The 20,962-nt window shown below is 46.6% G+C and overlaps 1 protein-coding gene across 1 annotated transcript; it reads right to left on the reverse strand.

Annotated features, from left to right (window-relative positions):
• Nucleotides 1–2,318: 2,318 nt before the first annotated feature.
• Nucleotides 2,319–17,313, reverse strand: LOC140724283 (uncharacterized). The gene is made up of 3 exons (XM_073038743.1): nt 17,100–17,313; nt 14,220–14,386; nt 2,319–5,219 (listed from the first exon to the last, which is right to left on the reverse strand). The coding sequence occupies exon 3, from the start codon at nt 4,822–4,824 to the stop codon at nt 3,097–3,099; it is 1,728 nt and encodes a 575-aa protein (XP_072894844.1). The 5' UTR covers nt 4,825–5,219; nt 14,220–14,386; nt 17,100–17,313; the 3' UTR covers nt 2,319–3,096.
• Between the last annotated feature and the right edge of the window lie 3,649 nt (nt 17,314–20,962).

Here is a 20,962-nt window from a genome sequence, read left to right on the forward strand (position 1 = left end):
TCAGCATCGACAGTCACTCTCGAAAGTGCATTCAGCAATGGTGATGGACAAATATCCAGCACGCAGCTTACTGAAGCTTTAACCCCAGTGTGAACCCGGCAGTGTGTCACAGGATTCACTGCTCATGTAACGGCCTCTCTGTAATGTTTCACTGCTGAGGTAATGGCTTCTCTGGAGCAGCAATGTTTAGGTTACGACCAGAGATAACAGGGTTTTGGAGTGCGGGGCTATCCAATGACAGAAGTATTCTTTCTTTTGAGTCTGGAAGAGATATTACAGCGGTCTTTTGCCGGGGAGAGATGAGAAGATTCAAATGGAGAGAGTGGGCCCTTTTTCTTTTTTAAAAAAAAAATTCTTTACTAATGCTATGGTCAAAGTAAGAATTATAAAGCTCAATCGTTTAATCACATATTGTGTACTGTCTGCTATTTCGGGGTACTGATTTGTAACAGGGGACACATCAAGCAGCATCCACCCAAACGATACTGTGAAGCCTCAGTATCCCGAAGAATTTTCACTGGTACCGGGGTTAACCCTTCATTTACTAATAGAAATCTATCTGACATAAAATGATCGAACCCCTTCTTAACTCGGTCAGACCTCTCAGTCCTTAACTGAGCCTCAACAGAATGTTCAGAACCCTGTGGGTTTATAGGTGATTCAACATACTGACCACGGGTATTTGGGACTGCCTCCTATTCCTTTTTCTTCTTCAGGACGGAACAATTAGCCATCATATGAGCAGCTTTCTTAGAATAGTAACAAGTAAGACCAGAATATTTCTCCTTCAACTGTTTCCCTTCATTTTTACTCTTGTCACTAGTCCCAGCTTTAATTTCTGGTTTACCCTGGTTATCCCTGCTACTCTTTTGGAAACTCTTATTTGGGATAAACTTAACCTTATGAGTTAAAGCAAACTCATCTGCTAATCTAGCAGACTCCTGTAAAGTGGCAGCATCCTTTTCATCTAAATACGTCTTTATGTCATCAGGGATGCAACTTTTGAATTCTTCAATTAAAGCCAACTCTTTCAAGCTGTTAAAATCGTCATTCACATTTTTACATGTGCACCAGTGGGTAATACACATAAACTTCTCATAAGCAAATTCCATAAAAGTCTGGTTGATAGATTTCCTCAAATTTCTAAACTTCTGCCTGTATGCTTCTGGAACCAACTCGTAAGCTTTGAGCACAGCCTGTTTCACTATGTCATAATTAGCTAATTCATCAACTGTCAAAGCAGAATAGGCTTGCTGAGCCTTCCCCTTAATCACACTTTGTAAGAGAATAGGCCATTTTATTTTTTGATTTGTTAAGAGGAGTTGTGGTTTCTTGATTATATTTATAACAGCATAACATTCTACTTCAAGTCAAGTCTAATCACTAATATTGTCATTTCGACCATAACTGCTGGCACAGTACCTAGTAAAAATGAGACAACGTTTTTCAGGACAATGGTGTTACATGACACAGTAAAAAAACTACCTATCTGATTTTCACAATATATACTTATTTGCCGTTTATATGTCTTTCGTATTATCTGTTTGCTAAAACCTCCGCTGACTTGTATTTTTTATTGGAAAATCAATAAAAAGATTGAAAAATGAATGAAATGAGAATAGGCCAACCCTCGTTTGGCCACTTTAAACTCTGAGCAACCTTCTCAAAATGCTGAAAGTATTTATCAACCTCTGCCTCGTCAAACGCAGGTACCAATTTAACTTTCCGACTGGCCTCAAACTTATCACCAGAATACCTTTCCTGCAATCTTTCTATCCTCTCCAGCTCGAGCAGCCTCTGTCTTTCTGCTTCCACGCTCTGTTTTTCTGCCTCTCTGGCCTCAAATTGCCTCTACCTTACCGTAGCTTAAATCTTTAGATTTTCTAACTTCTACGGGAGCTCAAGCTCACGAGGTTTACTTTCAGGAAACACCTCCAACTCCTCCACTTTAAACACTCCCTCGGATACATAATGTTCAGCTATTATCCTCTGCATCTGTGCCCTCCTCATTGTCGATTTCACCTTAGCAAGTTTTAACCTTCTAGCAATACTCAACAACTCAATACTTCTGGCGTCATCTAATGCCTCAGAGGTTGGCGCTTCCACAATCCTATCAGCATCCGCTGCTGATTTTCCACACACAAATAAATCAAATGGGATTTCCCCAATGAAATCGATAATAAATCAATCAATACGCCCCAAATGAGTACATATTTCGGATGCAGGCCCCAATTTTATTACGAACCATATCACTTTAGAAACAAACAAGCGGCAATAGAGTTCACACTGGAGTCTGGTTTTTATGTAAAAACCACTCTCTTTATTAGTATCTACTTATTATATAGAAACTTGAGCAAGATAAACAAAAGTTAACAGGGTAATGTGTATATGTGTGTATAAATTTAACTCCCAAACTATTGAGATTAGGGGAATCGAGGCTTGGTAATGTATGAAAGTTCAGTTCATTCATGGAATAGGTGATGAAAGAGATATTTGTAATCCAGGTTAAATGTCGAGAGAAGGCAATTATGTCGAATTCCATAGGTTCCACGGTGGTAAAACGAGAGAACAGTCGCTGTAGATTTTAACCGTCGTTCCAAATCCACATACAAATGATTACCGAAAGTGACTTGTCACAAGGCGTATTGTCTTCAAGTGTATTACCACACCACACCCAGACAAGGGGTAACGCATCAGTGGTCTTCACAGGATACCCCAAATCAGATCCACTCTCATGGATCAAACGAGATGACCACCACACATTCGATGTACTTTATGCCGAATCGATAATTAACCCACCCTTGTGGGCATAGGAAAGTCACAAATAGTGACCCTTGGCTACTAGTTCCTTTCTGTCGACTGTTCCATTTCCCCTCCTTCGTTTCTGCCTGACTCTGAGTGCCTGTGTCCTCGGTTAATACTAAACAAGCTGCGAACGACTTAAACAAGTTGCAAGTCAGACTCTCTCTCTCTCTCTTATAAAATAACAGTCCACAGCAAACGAAACCTAAGGATTCATAACAACGACCACTCCCTAGTGTGAACTGACTGTTGTGCCAGTAGTTGGGATGACTGAATGAATCCTTTCCCACATTCTTAGCAGCTGAACGGCTTCTCTCCAGTGTGAACTCGCAGATGACTCTGAAGGCTGGATGACTTAGTGAACCCCTTCCCACATTCTGAGCAGTTGAATGGCTTCTCATCAGTGTGAGCTCGATGATGAACCAGTAAGTTGGATGACTTAGTGAATCTCTTTCCACAGACGGAGCAGATGAACGGCTTCTCCCCAGTATGAACTCGCTGATGACTCAGTCGGGTGGATGAGTGAGTAAATCCCTTCCCACAGACCGAGCAGATGAACGGCTTCTCCCCAGTGTGAACTCGCTGATGACTCTGTAGGTGGGATAACCGAGTGAATCCCTTCCCACAGACTGAGCAGGTGAACGGCCTTTCCCCAGTGTGAACTCGCTGGTGAGTCTGTAGGTTGCATGACAGAGTGAATCTCTGCCCACATTCTGAGCAGGTGAACGGCTTCTCACCAGTGTGAGCTCGATGATGTACCAGTAAGTTGGATGACAGAGTGAATCTCTTCCCACAGACGGAGCAGGTGAACGGCTTATCCCCAGTGTGAACTCGCTGATGACTCTGTAGGTGGGATGACTGAGTGAATCTCTTCCCACATTCTGAGCAGGTGAACGGCCTCTCCCCAGTGTGAACTCGCTGATGACACAGTAGGTCGGATGAACGAGTGAATCTCTTCCCACATTCTGAGCAGGTGAACGGCTTCTCCCCAGTGTGAACTCGCTGATGACTCTGTAGGTTGGATGACTGAGCGAATCTCCTCCCGCAGTCCGAGCAGGTGAATGGCCTCTCCCCAGTGTGAACTCGCTGATGACTCAGTAGGTCGGATGAATGAGTGAATCTCTTCCCACATTCTGAGCAGGAGAACGGCTTATCCCCAGTGTGAACTCGTTGATGACTCTGTAGGTGGGATGACTGAGTGAATCCCTTCCCACATTCGGAACAGGTGAATGGCCTCTCCTCAGTGTGAACTCGCTGATGACTCAGTAGGTAGGATGAACGAGTGAATCGCTTCCCACATTCTGAGCAGGCGAACGGCCTCTCTCCAGTGTGAACTCGCAGATGACTCTGAAGGCTAGATGACTGTGTGAATCCCTTCCCACAGTCCGAGCAGTTGAATGGCCTCTCTCCAGTGTGAACTCGCTGGTGTCTCTGTAGATGGGATGAGTGAGTGAATCCCTTCCCACATTCTGAGCAGGTGAACGGCCTTTCCCCAGTGTGAATTCGCAGATGACTCTGAAGGCTAGATGACTGTGTGAATCCCTTCCCACAGTCCGAGCAGGTGAATGGCCTCTCCCCAGTGTGAACTCGCCGGTGTCCCTGAAGATGGGATGAGTGAGTGAATCCCTTCCCACATTCTGAGCAGGTGAACGGCTTCTCCCCAGTGTGAACTAGCTGATGACTCAGTAGGTGAGATATCTGTCTGAATCCCTTTCCACATTCTGAGCAGGTGAACGGCTTCTCCCCAGTGTGAACTCGCTGATGACTCTGTAGGTTGGATGACTGAGTGAATCTTTTCCCGCAGTCCGAGCAGGTGAATGGCTTCTTCCCAGTGTGAACTCGCTGATGACTCAGTAGGGTGGATGACCGAGTGAATCCTTTCCCACAGTCTAAGCAGGTGAATGGCCGCTCGCCAGCGTGAGTTGACTGATGTCTCAGTAGGGGAGTTAATTTAGTGAATCCCTTCCCACAGTCCGAGCAGGTGAACGGCTGCTCTCCAGAATGAACTCTCTGGAGAGCCATTATGTGAGATGACCGAGTAAATCCCTCCCCACAAATTCAGCAGATGACCTGCCTCTGCCCAATGGAAACTGACTGTTGTGTCCACAGGTGGGATAACCGACTGAATCTCCTCTCTCACAAAGAACAGGTGAACGTTCTTGCCCAGCGTGAATTTGCTGATGTAACTTCAATTGAGGTGACCGAGTGAATCCATTCCCAATGTCTGAGCAGGTGAACGGCCTTTCTCCTGTGGAAAATGACCGGCTTGACAGTTGGCCAGATGACCTAGTGGATCCCTCCCCACAGTCTGAGCAGGAAGGACGGACGACTCCACTTTATAAATATCTAGATAGAGACAGCAAAATTGGCGTGCCGTTTTTGAGATTCCTGAAGACAAATTCCTTCTCGTTTTTAACCTGTAAAAAGATTTACAAAATCCATCAATGGGTGTAGTACAACATTTCAGATGAGATCACTTTAGTGACCAAGGTGTGATCTGACATCACACTCTGGCTTCTCCCAAAGACTGTGTCTCATCCAATTTACTATCTCGTCTTGAATGCTGAGTGACCGAACCTTCTGGATCAACCTCCCATATGAGACTTTGCAAAGTGCCTTCCTAACGTCCATGTAGACAACATCTACTGCCTTGCCTTCATCCACTTTCCTGATAACTTCCTCGAGAGACTCTATAAGATCGGCTAGACATGACCTACCATGCACAAAGCCATGCTGTCTATTTTTAATCAGTCCACATCTATCCAAATACTTTGATCCAGTTCCTGCATATACTTTCCTATAACTTTCCCAGTACTAATGTCAGACTCACCAATGTACAATTTGATAGATTATTTTTAGAGTCTTCCTTGAACAGCAGAACAACATTGGCTGCCCTCCAATCCTCCAGTCCCTCACCTGTCACTGAGGATGATTTAAATATCTGTGCTTGGGCCGCTACAATTTCTGCACTTGTCATCCGCAGAGTCACAGGGAACAACTTGTCAGGCCCTGGGGATTGATCCACACTAATTTGCCTTAAGACAGCAAACGCCTCCACCACTGTAATCTGTACAGGGTCCATGAAGCTTTACCTCACTTCTATAGACTCTGTGTCCATCTCCTGTGTAAATACGGATGAGGAAAAACTCTCCCACATCTATTTTGTCTCCTCATATGGATTACCATTCTGATCTTCGAGAGGATTAATTTTTCCCTTGCAATCTTTTTGCTCTTAACATATCTGCAGAATCCATTAGGATTCTCCTTCACCTTGTCTGCTGGGGCAACCTCATGCCTTCTTTTATTTCTTTCATAAGAGTTCACTTGAATTTCATGTAGTTCATAAGTGCCCCATTTATTCCTCTCTGCCTGTACATGGTCTGAACGTCCTTTTTATTGATCTGGGAGAGGAAAGCCAAAGGGGTGATAGAGCTGCATGCTGGGAGGTGGGGTAGGTGGGGGTAAACTAAAGTTGCAGGGGGAATGGGAGTCTGAATAACACAAAGGAGAGTGGACAGGTTGTGCAGACAGTTATTGTTCAGTCCTCAGACAAGGTCAGGAATAAAAACGTTGAGCATGGTGCAGTGAATATGCTGAGCCCTGAATATTTCAATACAAGGAGCAGCGTAGGAAAGGTGGATGTGTTCAGGACATGGATCAACACCTGGAATAATGACACTAGGATCTGGCAACTGTAGACTGGGACAGGCTGCTTTATGGCAAAGGTGTGCTTGGTAAATGGGAGACCTTCAAAGTAAAATCTTGAAAGTACAAAGCGGGTATGTGCTTGTCAGAATAAAAGGTAAAGATAGAAACTGTAGGGAAAACATGGATTTCAAGAGATATTGAGACCCTGGTGAAGCACAAAATGAATGGAGTTGCATAACAGGGATGGGCAGGCAGTTTCGTATGGAGCATAAGAAATGCAAGAGAACACATAAGAAGTAAATCAGGATGTCTAAAAGAAGATGTCTAAAATGTGTGGGAGTCCCACACATTGATTGGGACTTCCATACTGTTAAAGGTCTAGATGGGTTAGAGTTTGTGAAATGTGTTCAGCAAAGTTTTCTAAATTAATATATAGATATACCAACTAGGGAGGATGTAATATTAGATCTCCTATTAGGAAGTGAGTTAGGGCAGGTGACGGAAGTGTGTGTAGGGGAACACTTTGTTTCCATTGTTCATAACGTCATTAGTTTCAACTTGATCATGGATAAAGATAGATCTGGTCCTCGGGATGAAGTTATAAACTGGAAAAAGAGCCAAATTTGAAGAAATGAGAAAGGATCTAAAACGCGTAGATTGGAACAAGTTATTCTCTGGCACGTATGTGATTGGTAATTGGGAGGCCTTCAAAGGAGAAATTTTGAGAGTGCAGATTTTTTTTTTTTGTTCCTGTTAGGGTTAAAGGCAAAACGAACAACTATAAGGAACCTTGGTTCTCGAGGGATATTGGAACTCTGATAAAGGAGAAGAGATATATGTATAACATTTACATGCAACAGGGAGGAAATAAGATGCTTGAGGAGTATAAAAAGAGTAAGAAAATACTTAAGAAAGAAATCAGGAGGGTTAAAAGAAGACATGAGGTTGCTTTGGCAGTCAGCGTGAAGTATAATCCTAAGAGCTTCTACAGGTATGTTAAGAACAAAGGGATAATAAGGGATAAAATTGGTCTCCTGAAGATCAGAGTCGTCGGCTATGTATGGAACCAAAAGAAATGGGAGAGATATTAAATGGGTTTTTTTTTTGCATCTGTATTTATTAAGGAAACTGGAATGGAGTCTATGGAAACAAGGCAAACAAGTCGGGAGGTCATGGAACATACAGATTGAAGAGGAGGAGGTGCTTGCTTTCTTGAGGTAAATCAGAGTAGATAAATCCCCTGGACCTGACAGGGTATTCACTCGGACTTTGAAGGAGACTGGTGTTGAATTTGTAGGGGCCCTGGCAGAAATATTTATAATGTCGATATCCACGGGTCAGGTGCCGGAGGTGCTCTTGTAGTTCCATTGTTTAAAAGTGGGTCAAAAATTAAGCCGGGAAATTATAGGCCGGTAAGTTTGACATCAGTAGTAGGTACATTATTGGAAGGAGTACTAAGAGATAGGGTCTACAAGTATTTGGATGGACAGGGACTTATTAGGAAAAGTCAGCATGGGTTTGTGCATGATAGGTCATGTTTAACCAATCTATTAGCGTTTTCTGAGGGAGTTACCAGGAAAGTGGATGAAGGGAAGGCAGTGGATGTTGTATACATGGACTTCAGTAAGGCTTTTGACAAGGTCCCACATGGGAGGTTAGTTAGGAAGATTCATTTGCTAGGTATACATGGAGAGATAGTATATTGGATTAGACATTGGCTCAATGGAAGAAGCCAGAGGGTGGTAGTGGAGGATTGATACGCTGAATTGAGGCCTGTGACTAGTGGTGTGCCACAGGGATCAGTGCTGGGTCCATTGTTCTTTTCCATCCATATCAATGATCTGGATGATAATGTGGCAAATTGGATCAACAAATATGCTGATGATACAAAGATTGGAGGTGTAGTTGACAGTGAGGAAGGTTTTCAAAGGTTGCAGACGTTTGCAGGAATGGGCTGCAAAAATGGCAGATGGAGTTTAATGCGGACAAGTGTGAGGTATTGCACTTCGGAAGGTCAAACCAAGGTAGAACATACAAGGTAAATGATAGGACACTGAGGAGTGCAGTAGAACAGAGAGATCTGGAAGTATAGATTCATAATTCCCTAAAAGTTGCGTCACAAGTAGATAGGGTTGTAAAGAGAGCTTCTGGTACATTGGCCTTTATGAATCAAAGTATTGAGTATAAGAGTTGGAATGTAATGGTGAGGTTGTATACGACATTGGTGAGACCGAATTTGGAGTATTGTGTGAAGGTTTGGTCACCTAATTACAGGAAGGATATTGATAAGGTTGAAAGAGTGCTGAGAACTTTTAGATGGATGTTGCCGGGACTTGAGAAACTGAGTTACAGAGAAAGGTTGAATAGGTTAGGACTTTATTCCCTGGAGCGTAGGAGAATGAGGGGTGATTTGATAGAGTAGTAAAAAATTATGGTGGGCATAGATAGAGTGAATGCAAGCAGGCTTTTTCCACTGAGGCTAGGGGTGAAAAAAAAACAGAGAAGTTTAAAGGGAACATGGCGGCGGTGGGGGTGCTTCTTCACACAGAGACTGCTGGGAGTGTGGAATGAGCTGCCAGATGAAGTGGTGAATGCAGGTTCACTTTTAACATTTAAGAAAAACTTGGGACAGGTATATGGATGAGAGGGGTATGGAGGGATAAGGTCCAGTTGCAGGTCAGTGGGACTAGGCAGAAAAATGATTCGGCACAGCCAAGAAAGGCCAAAAGGCCTGTTTCTGTGTTGTCGTGTTCTTTGGGTCTACGGATCTAGCCATCCAGCAGTATCTTAAAAAGACCCTATCGTTTCCACCTCCATCAGCGCCATCGACAGCCCATTCCACGCACACCATTTTCGTAAAAAAAAACTACCCCGACATCTCCTCTGTACCTACTTACAAGCTCCTTAAAACTATGCCCTCTCGTGCTAGCCATTTCAGCCTTGCGAAAAAGCCTCTAACTATCCACACGATCAATGCATCTCATTATCTTGTATTCCTCTATCAGGTCACCTCTCCTCCTCGGTCGCTCCAAGGAGAAAAGGTGGAGTTCACTCAACCTATTCTCATAAGGCCTGCACTCCAATCCAGGCAACATCCTTGTAAATCGCCTCTGCACCATTTCTATGGTTTCCACATCCTTCTTGTAGTGAGGCGACCAGAATTGAAAACAGTACTCCAAGTGGGGTCTGACTAGGGTCCTACATAGCTGCAACATTACCTCTCGGCGCTTAAACTGAATCCCATGACTGATGAAAGCTAATGCGTTGTATGTCTTCTTAACTACAGAGTCAACCTGCGTAACTTTTCTGAGTGCCTTATGGACTCGGACCCCAGGATCCTGCTGATCCTCATATAAAGAAGACCATTAATGAGGATCTGAAACCCAGAAATATCCCAGTTACAAAAGGCACTTGGCATTTCAGTATTGTTGATGTATGTACAGTATGGGATGAGGTGGAGAGCGCAGGGTGTGACGATTGGGAGGGAGAGAGAGGGAGAGAGGGAGGGAGGGAGAGGGGAACCGGGGAGTGTTGAGAGAGAGTGAGAGAGAGCGAAGAGGGGGAACACTTAGGACGAGCGGTGCATTTAGAGGGTGAGAGAGAGGGTAAGACAGTGTGGGATACGGGTGTCAGCAGGGAGATTGCTTGGGAGAGTGAGGGGGAGAGTGTGGGACACTGGGAGAGAGATAGCGAGGGAGAGGGTTAGAAATGGAGAAGGTTACAAAGAGGCAGAGGTGAGTGAGTGAGAGAGACGAGTTTGAGTGAGGTGAGAGGGTACATGAGAGAGGAGGAGATGGAGAGGGGAAGACAGAAGGCAACTGAGATTGGGATAGGGATGACAGGTGATGGGGTAGGGACAGGGATTGTGGGATGGGAGAGAGAATGGAAGAGTAAGAGAAAGATGGATAGAGGCGAGAGAGTGTGAGAGAAATTAAAAGAGGCATGAGAGAGTGAAGAAATGAAGAGAGACGAGAGAGGAGTACGATTTGTTAATAGTGTAGAGACAGTGGTGAGACTAGAAAGCGAGGAAAGGGTGATAGAGAGTGGGAGACTGGTCGAATAGGGGTGTAACAGAGTGTTAGAGAAGGGTGACAGGGAGAAAGGTGAAGAACCAAGGACTATTGTGAGGGGCGATGATGAAGCGATCAGGGAGAGGCAAGATGGTGAGGGCGAGAGGGAGAAAGAAGTAAGGGCTGGGGTAGAGGGCTGGATGATGAAGAGGGACTGGGAGGAGGGAGTGGTGAGGGAGAGGTGGTAAGTAGCCAGGGGTGAGAGAGAAAGGCGAGTAGATGGTATGTCTGATTAGAATTGTTAGACTAAATATTTATTCAGTCCCTAGTTGCAGGGTCGTTAATCACGTATGTTCGCAAGTCACCAAACAAATCCACCATGCGATTACATTTCCAAGCCGGGAGTTTGACCGTGTACGGTTCGGGTCTCCATTTCGGACAGCGGGGAGTTTTATCTAGTACAGTTCCGGTCTCCATTTCCAACAGCGGGGAGTTTGACTGCGTACGGTTCCAGTCTCCATTTCCAACAGCGGGGAGTTTGACCGCGTACGGTTCCGGTCTCCATTTCCGACAGCGGGGAGTTTGACCACGTATGTTTCTGGTCTCCATTTCCGACAGCGGGGAGTTTGACCACGTATGGTTCCCGTCTCCATTTCCGACAGCGGGGAGTTTGACCGAGTACGGTTCCGGTCTCCATTTCGGACAGCGGGGAGTCTGACCACGTACGGTTCTGATTACCATTTCGGACAGCGGGGAGTATGACCGCGTATGGTTCCGGTCTACATTTCCAACAGCGGGGAGTTTGACTGCGTACGGTTCCAGTCTCCATTTCCAACAGCGGGGAGTTTGACCGCGTACGGTTCCGGTCTCCATTTCCGACATCGGGGAGTGTGACCACGTACGGTTCCCGTCTCCATTTCCGACAGCGGGGAGTTTGACCACGTACGGTTCCAGTCTCCATTTCCAACAGCGGGGAGTTTGACCGCGTACGGTTCCGGTCTCCATTTCCGACAGCGGGGAGTTTGACCACGTATGTTTCTGGTCTCCATTTCCGACAGCGGGGAGTTTGACCACGTATGGTTCCCGTCTCCATTTCCGACAGCGGGGAGTTTGACCGAGTACGGTTCCGGTCTCCATTTCGGACAGCGGGGAGTCTGACCACGTACGGTTCTGATTACCATTTCGGACAGCGGGGAGTATGACCGCGTATGGTTCCGGTCTACATTTCCAACAGCGGGGAGTTTGACTGCGTACGGTTCCAGTCTCCATTTCCAACAGCGGGGAGTTTGACCGCGTACGGTTCCGGTCTCCATTTCCGACAGCGGGGAGTGTGACCACGTATGGTTCCCGTCTCCATTTCCGACAGCGGGGAGTTTGACCACGTACGGTTCCGGTCTCCATTTTGGGCAGCGGATCGTTTGACCGCGTACGGTTCGGGTCTCCATTTACGACAGCGGGGAGTTTGACCGCGTACGGTTCCGGTCTCCATTTCCGACAGCGGGGAGTTTGACCACGTATGTTTCTGGTCTCCATTTCCGACAGCGGGGAGTTTGACCACGTATGGTTCCCGTCTCCATTTCCGACAGCGGGGAGTTTGACCGAGTACGGTTCCGGTCTCCATTTCGGACATCGGGGAGTCTGACCACGTACGGTTCTGATTACCATTTCGGACAGCGGGGAGTATGACCGCGTATGGTTCCGGTCTACATTTCCAACAGCGGGGAGTTTGACTGCGTACGGTTCCAGTCTCCATTTCCAACAGCGGGGAGTTTGACCGCGTACGGTTCCGGTCTCCATTTCCGACAGCGGGGAGTGTGACCACGTATGGTTCCCGTCTCCATTTCCGACAGCGGGGAGTTTGACCACGTACGGTTCCGGTCTCCATTTTGGGCAGCGGATCGTTTGACCGCGTACGGTTCGGGTCTCCATTTACGACAGCGGGGAGATTGACCGCGTACGGTTCGGGTCTCCATTTACGACAGCGGGGAGTTTGACCGCGTACGGTTCCGGTCTCCATTTCGGGCAGCGGGGAGTTTAACCGCGTATGGTTCCGGTCTCCATTTTGGACAGCGGAGAGTTTGACCGCGTATGGTTCGGGTCTCCATTTACGACAGCGGGGAGTTTGACCGCGTACGGTTCCGGTCTCCATTTCCGACAGCGGAAAGTTTGACCGCATACGGTTCGGGTCCCCTTCTCGGACAGCGGGGAGTTTTAAAGCGTACGGTTCCGGTCTCCATTTCCGACAGCGGAAAGTTTGACCGCATACGGTTCGGGTCCCCTTCTCGGACAGCGGGGAGTTTGACCGCGTATGTTTCCGGTCTCCATTTCGGACAGCGGGGCATTTGACCACGTATGGTTCTGTTCTCCATTTCCGACAGCCGGGAGTTTTACCGCGTACAGTTCGGGTCTCCATTTCCGACAGCGGGGAGTTTGACCACGTACGGTTCCGGTCTCCATTTCAGACAGCGGGGAGTTGACCACTTACAGTTCCGGTCTCCATTTCGGACAGCGGGGAGTTTGACCATGTACTGTTTGGGTCTCCATTTCGGACAGAGGGGAGTTTGACCACATACGGTTCAGGTCTCCATTTCCAACAGCGGGGAGTTTGACCGCGTACGGTTCTGGTCTCCATTTTCGACAGCGGGGTGTTTGACCACTTACGGTTCCGGTGTCCATTTTGGACAGCGGGGAGTAGTTTGACCCCATACGGTTCCGGTCTCCATTTCTGACAGCGGGGAGTTTGACCGTATGAGGGGAGCTACTGCAAGTCGCAGCACGATATCAACCGCAGCTAATGCTGGGGTGTTTCCTGTTCAGATGATGTGAGGAAGGGGCTGATCTCTGGTTTGTGTAAATAGATGGCCGGTGGCAGTGGGAAAGGGTCGGGACCTTGCCGGACAGCTGGAGGCTCCGCGCTCTCCAGTCTTGCATCCCTGGATTTAGTTTTGCATTAAGTCAGGATTGCGGGATCAGTTTGCTCTGGTTCTCCAAACTAGGAGGGTTGATGTGGGTGAAGGGGGACTGTCTATGTGTCGGTGTGGGGTGAATGGTCAGAAGGGTGTGGGGCCACTGGTGGGATGGAGGGTGGTTGGGGTACTGTGGGTGATCGGAAGTAACATGACCTGGGTGGATGGGCAAGGGGTAAATTACATTGTCAACGAGGGCGGATCTGGTCCAATGAACCAGACAGCTCAGCTCGCGTGTCCTTTCAGGAGGCCACAATTCTCTTATCATCTTAATCACTGACTAATCTTCCTGTTAATATTGAGTTTGTTACAGAGCCCCAGGGTCTGCAAACAGATGGAAGCAGAGGGTAAGAGGCTGTTTCTTGAGCTCGAGTCCTGAGCTTAGTGACATTTCCTGGGGCTATGCCCATTGCTACTCGTCATCTATGTCATTAACTTAGCTGAGAAAGTGCAGGCTATGGGTAGAGAGTTTGCAGCAAGTTCAAACAATTACTCTTTTTGAAAGACAGTCAGTATAAACATTCCCCTCTCTTTCCCTCTCCCCACTCAGAACTGACCAAAAGTTACTTCAGGAGATGCAAGATCTGGAACTGAGTAAACACTGTGAGGGAGAGGGACTGGTTTTAAATGGCTGTGCTGCTCGAAGCATATTACCAGACCTGGAGTGATTGGAACTGGGTCTGACAGAGGCATAACCGTTACTTCTGGGCACATTCAGTCTCACTCTAACTATTTCCTACTTTCCTTTGTACAGGTATGAAATGTCTGATGTGTTTGAGTAAATGAGACTCACCAAACTTTCTCCCGACTGAATCCTGGAATCTCCGATTCAGATGAGTCCTCTCCAGTTGATGCTCTTAATCCTCGGGCTGGTTCACTTGTTGCTGTTCCCGCATCTTCATCTGTGGTTTGCTTCCAGTTGGGGTTTTTCTTCCAATAAACCTCTCACCTCAGGTCTGACTTTAACATGAAATATAATGAAGCTCATTAGCAATAAAAAGGAGAACCAAACATTTCTACTAAATGTTACTAAGAACAAAACTGACTGATATTTAAACTTTTAAGGCAGATATAATGATCTCAGTGAACAACCTTCTATTGACCTTCACACGTCACAAAATGATATGGGATAAGAAGGTGCCATCATTCAGTCATGTTAAGACATAAGACACAGGAACAGAATTATTTGATTCGATCCATCTGGTCTCCCCACCACTGAAACATGGCTGAGATTAATTTTAACACCATATTCCTGCCTTCCTTCTGTAACCCTGAACTGACTTAGCAATCATGGATATATTAATCTATGTCATAAATACACTCTATGACGGCCTCAACCTACCTCTGCGGCAACAAATTCTACAGATCAGACATCTTGGCGACATTCTTTTTCTTATCTCAGTTTTAAAGGGAAGCATTTTTATTCTGAGATTGTGCTGTAAGATTACAGACACTCCGTCTAATGGAAACATCCTCTCTATGTCCACTGTATCCAGGCTTTTCAGCATTCGGTAGGTTTACTTAACCACACTTCCCCCCGCCCCCCACCACCACCATCGACCCTCTGAACTCCATTGAGCACAGGTCCGGAAACATCAAATGCTCCTCATACATAAAGCTGATCATCCCTGAGATTATTCTTGTAAATCTTCTTAGCAATAACTGCACTGAACACATTTCCTGGAATAACAGACAAATTGGTACCAGGATAATTGACAGGGAAAAGTTGTGCTTTCTTTACTGTTCTCCTATCACAGAACGAGTCATTTCCATTTCCAGGTTAAATCAGGTCCATTTCGGAAAATATAAACCAGTCTAGGGTGAATGTAATAAAAAGAAGCTGGAATTACCAGAAACTCTCAGCAGGTAAGGAACAACTGGGGGGAGAGGAACAAACTTTACAATTCAGATTAATAACGTTTCATCAGAATGACTTCAAACGTTTACAGTTTTTAGTGCAGACCTCCAGCAACGTGAAATTCTGCCTGATTTCCACCGGGTGACAGGCAGATGACAGTGAAGGGGGGGGGGGATTTCCAAACACAGTTTTAACACCAAAACTCACGAGTCTATTTCTACTGTTGCAAATACGGATCAGCACATTCACTCATAGCCTCTCCCTGTGAGGATGGACTGGTAACCCATCTTCTCCTCGGCAGCAGTCTTAGCTTCCAAAGGAGCTCCAGAAAAAAAAATCTGATTCCAGACCACGAATATTCTCTCAACACCTCATAAGCCCGAGCAGCTCGTTCCACGGGTCCTTTTTACCTGGATCAAAAACTGTAATATCTAGTTCCCAGCCTCACAGGGTCAAACAGCTGAACCTGTCATTTAACAACCCTGAGAGTCTCACACATCGTCCCCCCTCCCATCTGACAATCCCGGATTTCCACACAACCAATGTACAGCTGCTCGAAATTACTGCTTTATTGCAGAAGGACGACTATCCAGCCCCATCTGTAGAAGCAAAATCCAATGTCAAAGCTAAATCATCAACAGTTCCATATGCCTGGAATACCGATCACAGGATTATAGCCCAAGCATCAACTCTCCCAGTACTCTTTGCTGCCAGTAAAATGCCGCAGTGTGTCAGCCAGTCACCTCCACACCAATGCACAACAGAACTGGGACCTGATGACTCTCCGGCATTCCAGCTAACAATAACCGACTCTGGAAATGACTCACTGAGGCCAAAGGTACAAAAGAACACTTCACAATGAAGACAACGGTTGGAGGAAAGATTGCTGATGTATTACATTGAGGTGTGGGATACAGGTTGGACAGAGGTTGACCCAGATAGTTGATGTAGGGCGGGGTGTAGGTTAGGAGACTGGACAGAGGTTGAACAACATGGGCAGGGATGAGCAGATGGAACCAGGTGGGTGAAGGAATCAAGGACAATCACTGATGGTCCTCCAGCAATACACAGATACTGAATTAATAGTATATACTGCTGCATAAAAGATTCTAAAATGACAAAGTTAGAGCAAACAATAAGAACTTTGCCAGATATACTTTGACGCTCACCATATCAACACACCATAGAAAATTCCCCATCCAGATACTTCACACTTTGCATGGTAACTCCTCTGCCCGTGACTGTGAGGAACTGCAGAGACTTTTTGAGACAGTTCAGCACATCACAGAAATCATTCTGCCCCCTAGACTTCCGAGTCCCTCGGTAAAGCAGGCATTTAAATCAAAGATGCCCACAACCTGGGACGTTCACCTTTCTCACCCACCCCATTCCGGGAGAAGACACAACAGCCATAAAGCTCCAGGACAAATGCGAGGAGCCTCAGGAAGCGAGGAGAGTTCGGGGAAGTTAACGGCATTCAGGGGCCAGCATCAGATTTCCCGAACACAACACGGAGAAAGCATCACCACCCATCCGGGAACTTGCAACACACCACGTGATCTTGCGTCACAAAGCGGAGGGCGGAGCAGATCTGCGGCACACAGCCTCACATGACCTGTTGGCGGGAGTACCATTTCGATTCTGCGGAAACAGACGGCCTGGGCTCCTGGTTTGGATCATTCAATGCAGATTAAGTGAAGTAGACACAATTTTGACCAGGACATATCACTGGGTACTAAATGAGTAATTGGCCCACAGTTCGGGGCTCACGACCAACATCAGATCTCCCCGCTCGGGATCGGTCTCAATACTCACCGATGGGAAAGTGATATCTTCGGCCCGCAGAGAGTGATCCCGATCCCGGCTCCTCCCAATGGCCACACACTTTAATTCCATGTCCCATTCCCATTCTGATATGTCTATCCATGGCCTCCTCTACTGTAAAGATGAATCCACACTCAGGTTGGAGGAACAACACCTTATATAACGGCTGGGTAGCCTCCAAACTGATGGCATGAACATTGATCTCTCTAACTTCTGTTAATGCCCCTCCTCCCCTTCTTACCACATCACTGACATACTTAGTTGTGTGTTCATTTTTTCTCTCTCTGCCCATCACCCTGTCTGTTCCCCATCTCCTTCTGGTGCTCCCCCTCCCCCTTTCTTTCTCCTGAGCCCTCCCGTCCCATGATCCTTTCCCTTCTCCTGCTCTGTATCACTTTCGTCAATCACCTTTCCAGCCCTTGGCTTCATCCCATCCCCTCCGGCCTTCTATCATTTCGCATCCCCCCCCCCCCTCACTACTTTCAAATATCTTAGTATCTCTCCTTTCAATTAGTCCTGAAGAAGGGTCTAGGCCCGAATCGTCGACAGTGCTTCTCCTTATAGATGTTGCCTGGCCTGTTGTGTTCTACCAGCATTTTGTGTGTAATTTCCAACATCTGCAGATTACCTCGTGTTTGCTCTTGGAAATGTTGAATTTGGTTCCTCGGTCTAATAGTTGACTCACTTTGGGGACAACTGGGCTCCAAGCACCGGTCCCTACAACACCCACTGGGACATCCCTCAGTGAACAAATCTGTAATTGTCCCTCACACGTAATAAAACCTGATATGGTAAGAGTCATCGTCCAGTCATGGAAAGACACAAGACAGAGGAACAGAATTAGGAAATTCGGTCCATCGAGTCTGCTCCACCACTCAACCATGGCTGATAAATATTTCAACACCATATTCCCTCCTTTTCCATTTTGTAACGTTTAAGCTAAGATTGTAATGGCTGCCTTTACACTTCCTTGTGCTGCATTCAACAAATTCTCTGGATTTTCTGGTAACAAAAAAAAGCGATTTCAGAAATAACTCAGTAAGGCAAAATACATCACAATGAAGACAACGGCAGGAGAAAGATTGTTGATGAAAAATCATTGGTGAAATACAGACTGGACAGAGGTTGAACAGGATGGTTGATATATATCATTGAGGTGGTGGGATACAGGCTGGACAGAGGTTGAACAAGATCGTTCATATATACCATTGAGGTGCAGGGAATCAGACTGTATAGAGATTGAACAAGATGGTTGATATATATCATTGAGGTGGAGGGATACAGACTGGACAAAGGTTGAACAAGATGGTTGATGTATATCATTGTGTTAGTAGGATGCAGTCTGTACAGAGGTTGAACAAGATGTTTGATATATACCATTGAGGTGATGGGATGCAGACTGGACAGAGGTTGAACAAGATGGTTGATATTTCACATTGAGATGGTGAGATAAAGGCTGGACAGAGGTTGACCAAGATGGTTGATATATATCATTGAGGTGGTGGAATACAGGCCGGACAGAGGTTGTACAAGATGGTTGATATATATCATTGAGGTGGTGGCTTACAGGCCGGACGGAGGTTGAACAAGATGGGCAGGGGATGAGCAAATGGACCCAGATGGGACAATGGGATCAAGGGCGATCTCTGATGTTCCTCCCGCAATACACAGACCCTGAAATAATAGTACGCACGAGTAGATAACAGATTCCAATATAACAAAGCCAGAACAAACAAGAAGAAATTCGGTATATGCCCTTTTCTACTCTACACACTTTATCAATGCACCGCAGAAAGTATCCCATCCCGATTCTTCATATATTCGTATGGCCACTGCTCTTCCTTTAACTGAATGAAATAGCGCAGAACTGTGGACACAGCTGAGCACATCATAGAAACCAACCTCCCATCCATGGACTCTGTCTACACTTCTCACTACCACAGTAAAGCAAACAACATAATGAAAGATCCCTATAACCCTGAACATTCTCATTTCTAATGCCCCATACGGGCGAAGATAAAATAAAACAGAAACATGCCACCGGGCTCAAGGACGGTGTCCATTCTGCTGTTAGAAGCGAACAGCGTGACGAGTGGACTCCTGACCTCACAGTCTAAATCGATGTGACCTTGCACCACATATCTACCTGCGCTGCACTTTCTCTGTAACCAGAATGATTTGTTTTACCTCAATGTACTGCTGCAATGTATTGATCTGTGTGGAGAATACCGGAGACTCGATTTTCACTCAACCTCTGTACATGGAAAACAAAATAAAGATTCCCCATTTCATCGTGTGGAATTATTAAACAGCCTGGGTTGCTCCTTTGGAAATTCCGGAGTGTGCACAATTCAGAGAAACTCGGGTAAATGAAAAAAATAGTTAATTCTCGCATTAATAGGGCCAGATGACGGGAAAAGCTGTCAGTATTTTGACAAGTCGTAGTCATGGAAAGAAGATGGAAATAAACTTCCCAGCACCACGGGAGGACGTGAGAGATCTGGATCTCACTGTCCTGTCTGAACGGGGGAAAGATGAATTCCTCATACACGTGGAGCAGTGTCCCGAGGGTGCGATTACTCTGTTTAACGCTCGAGTCTGCAAGAACACAACGGGCCGAACGGCCGCTTCCAGTGTGCTGGAAATATGTAAAACAATTATCGACCCCAGGCGTCGATCCAGGTGAAGTTTGGATCCGATACCGGGCCGGGTGATGGAGGTAAAGTTCCCCAGGTACATCTTAATGGATGGGTTCAGTCTCGGCATCACCACCTCATCCCGCTCCTGGGACCAGAACACCAGGGGCTGAGCGGCGGATCACCTCAGGCGGTTCGGTGTAAAGGTCCCATAACCCGGACCGAGCACGACAGGTTGTGTCCAGGAAGCGGGACGAGGCCGCCAGTTCAGGGAAGTTAACGGGACTCTCTGCCCAGCATCAGTTTCCCCTCCCCCGGGATCGGCTTCAGTACTCACCGATGTGAAATTGTCGGTCGCGTTCACCCCTAGTGACCGGCCTCAATACTCACCGATGAGAATGTGATCAATTTGCCCCGGAGACAGCGATCGGACCATCCGCTCCCAGCAGACGATCCGCTTCAACAGAGAACGGAAAGAAAACCCCGCCCATCCGGAGACTGTGAGAGCGGGGGCGGGGCCTCGGAAGCGAAAACCTCAGATGCTGCAGATCTGCGTTTGAAATGGGAGTGAGAATCTGGATCACGTGACGGGTGGAGGGTCTCCCACCTGAACCGGTGATTCAGCTCCTCGCCCCTCACACGCTGTCCGACCTACCTGCCGCATTTTACACCAGCTACATTTTTGATTTTTCCTGCTGTATCTTCCCGTCCCCATCTCTCCACCTCCCGGTTCTCAGAGTTACGGGTTCGATTCATATCCCGTATGAAGAAGGCAGGGGCCCTATAAAGAAGGTGGGGGAAGGGTGGGAAGGAGATGGCTGGTAGGTGCCAGTTGAAAAAATAGTAAAGGGAAAGATCAAGGGGTGGGGATGGGGAAGCAGAGAGGTGATAGGCAGGAAAGGTAAAGAAGGTAAAACACTATGTGTAGTAGAAGAAGGCAGAACGATGAGAGAGGTGATAGGCAGCTGGAGGAGGAGGCAGAGTGAAACTGGGATGGAGCCACATGCAGAAATTTTTTTCCCTATTCCCAGTTCCTCGGTCTCCGCTGCATCTGCTCCCAGGACAAGACTTTCCATTCCAGGACATCTCTAATTTCCTCTTTATTTAAGAATCGTGGTTTCCCTTCTGCCGTCATCAATGATGCTCTCTTCTTTGTGGTGGCGTGTTGGGGAGGAAGCATTAAGAAGAAGGACGCCTCACGTCTTAATAAGCTGATAA

Source organism: Hemitrygon akajei, unplaced genomic scaffold, assembly GCF_048418815.1.
Source record: "Hemitrygon akajei unplaced genomic scaffold, sHemAka1.3 Scf000183, whole genome shotgun sequence".
Taxonomy (NCBI): Eukaryota; Metazoa; Chordata; class Chondrichthyes; order Myliobatiformes; family Dasyatidae; genus Hemitrygon; species Hemitrygon akajei.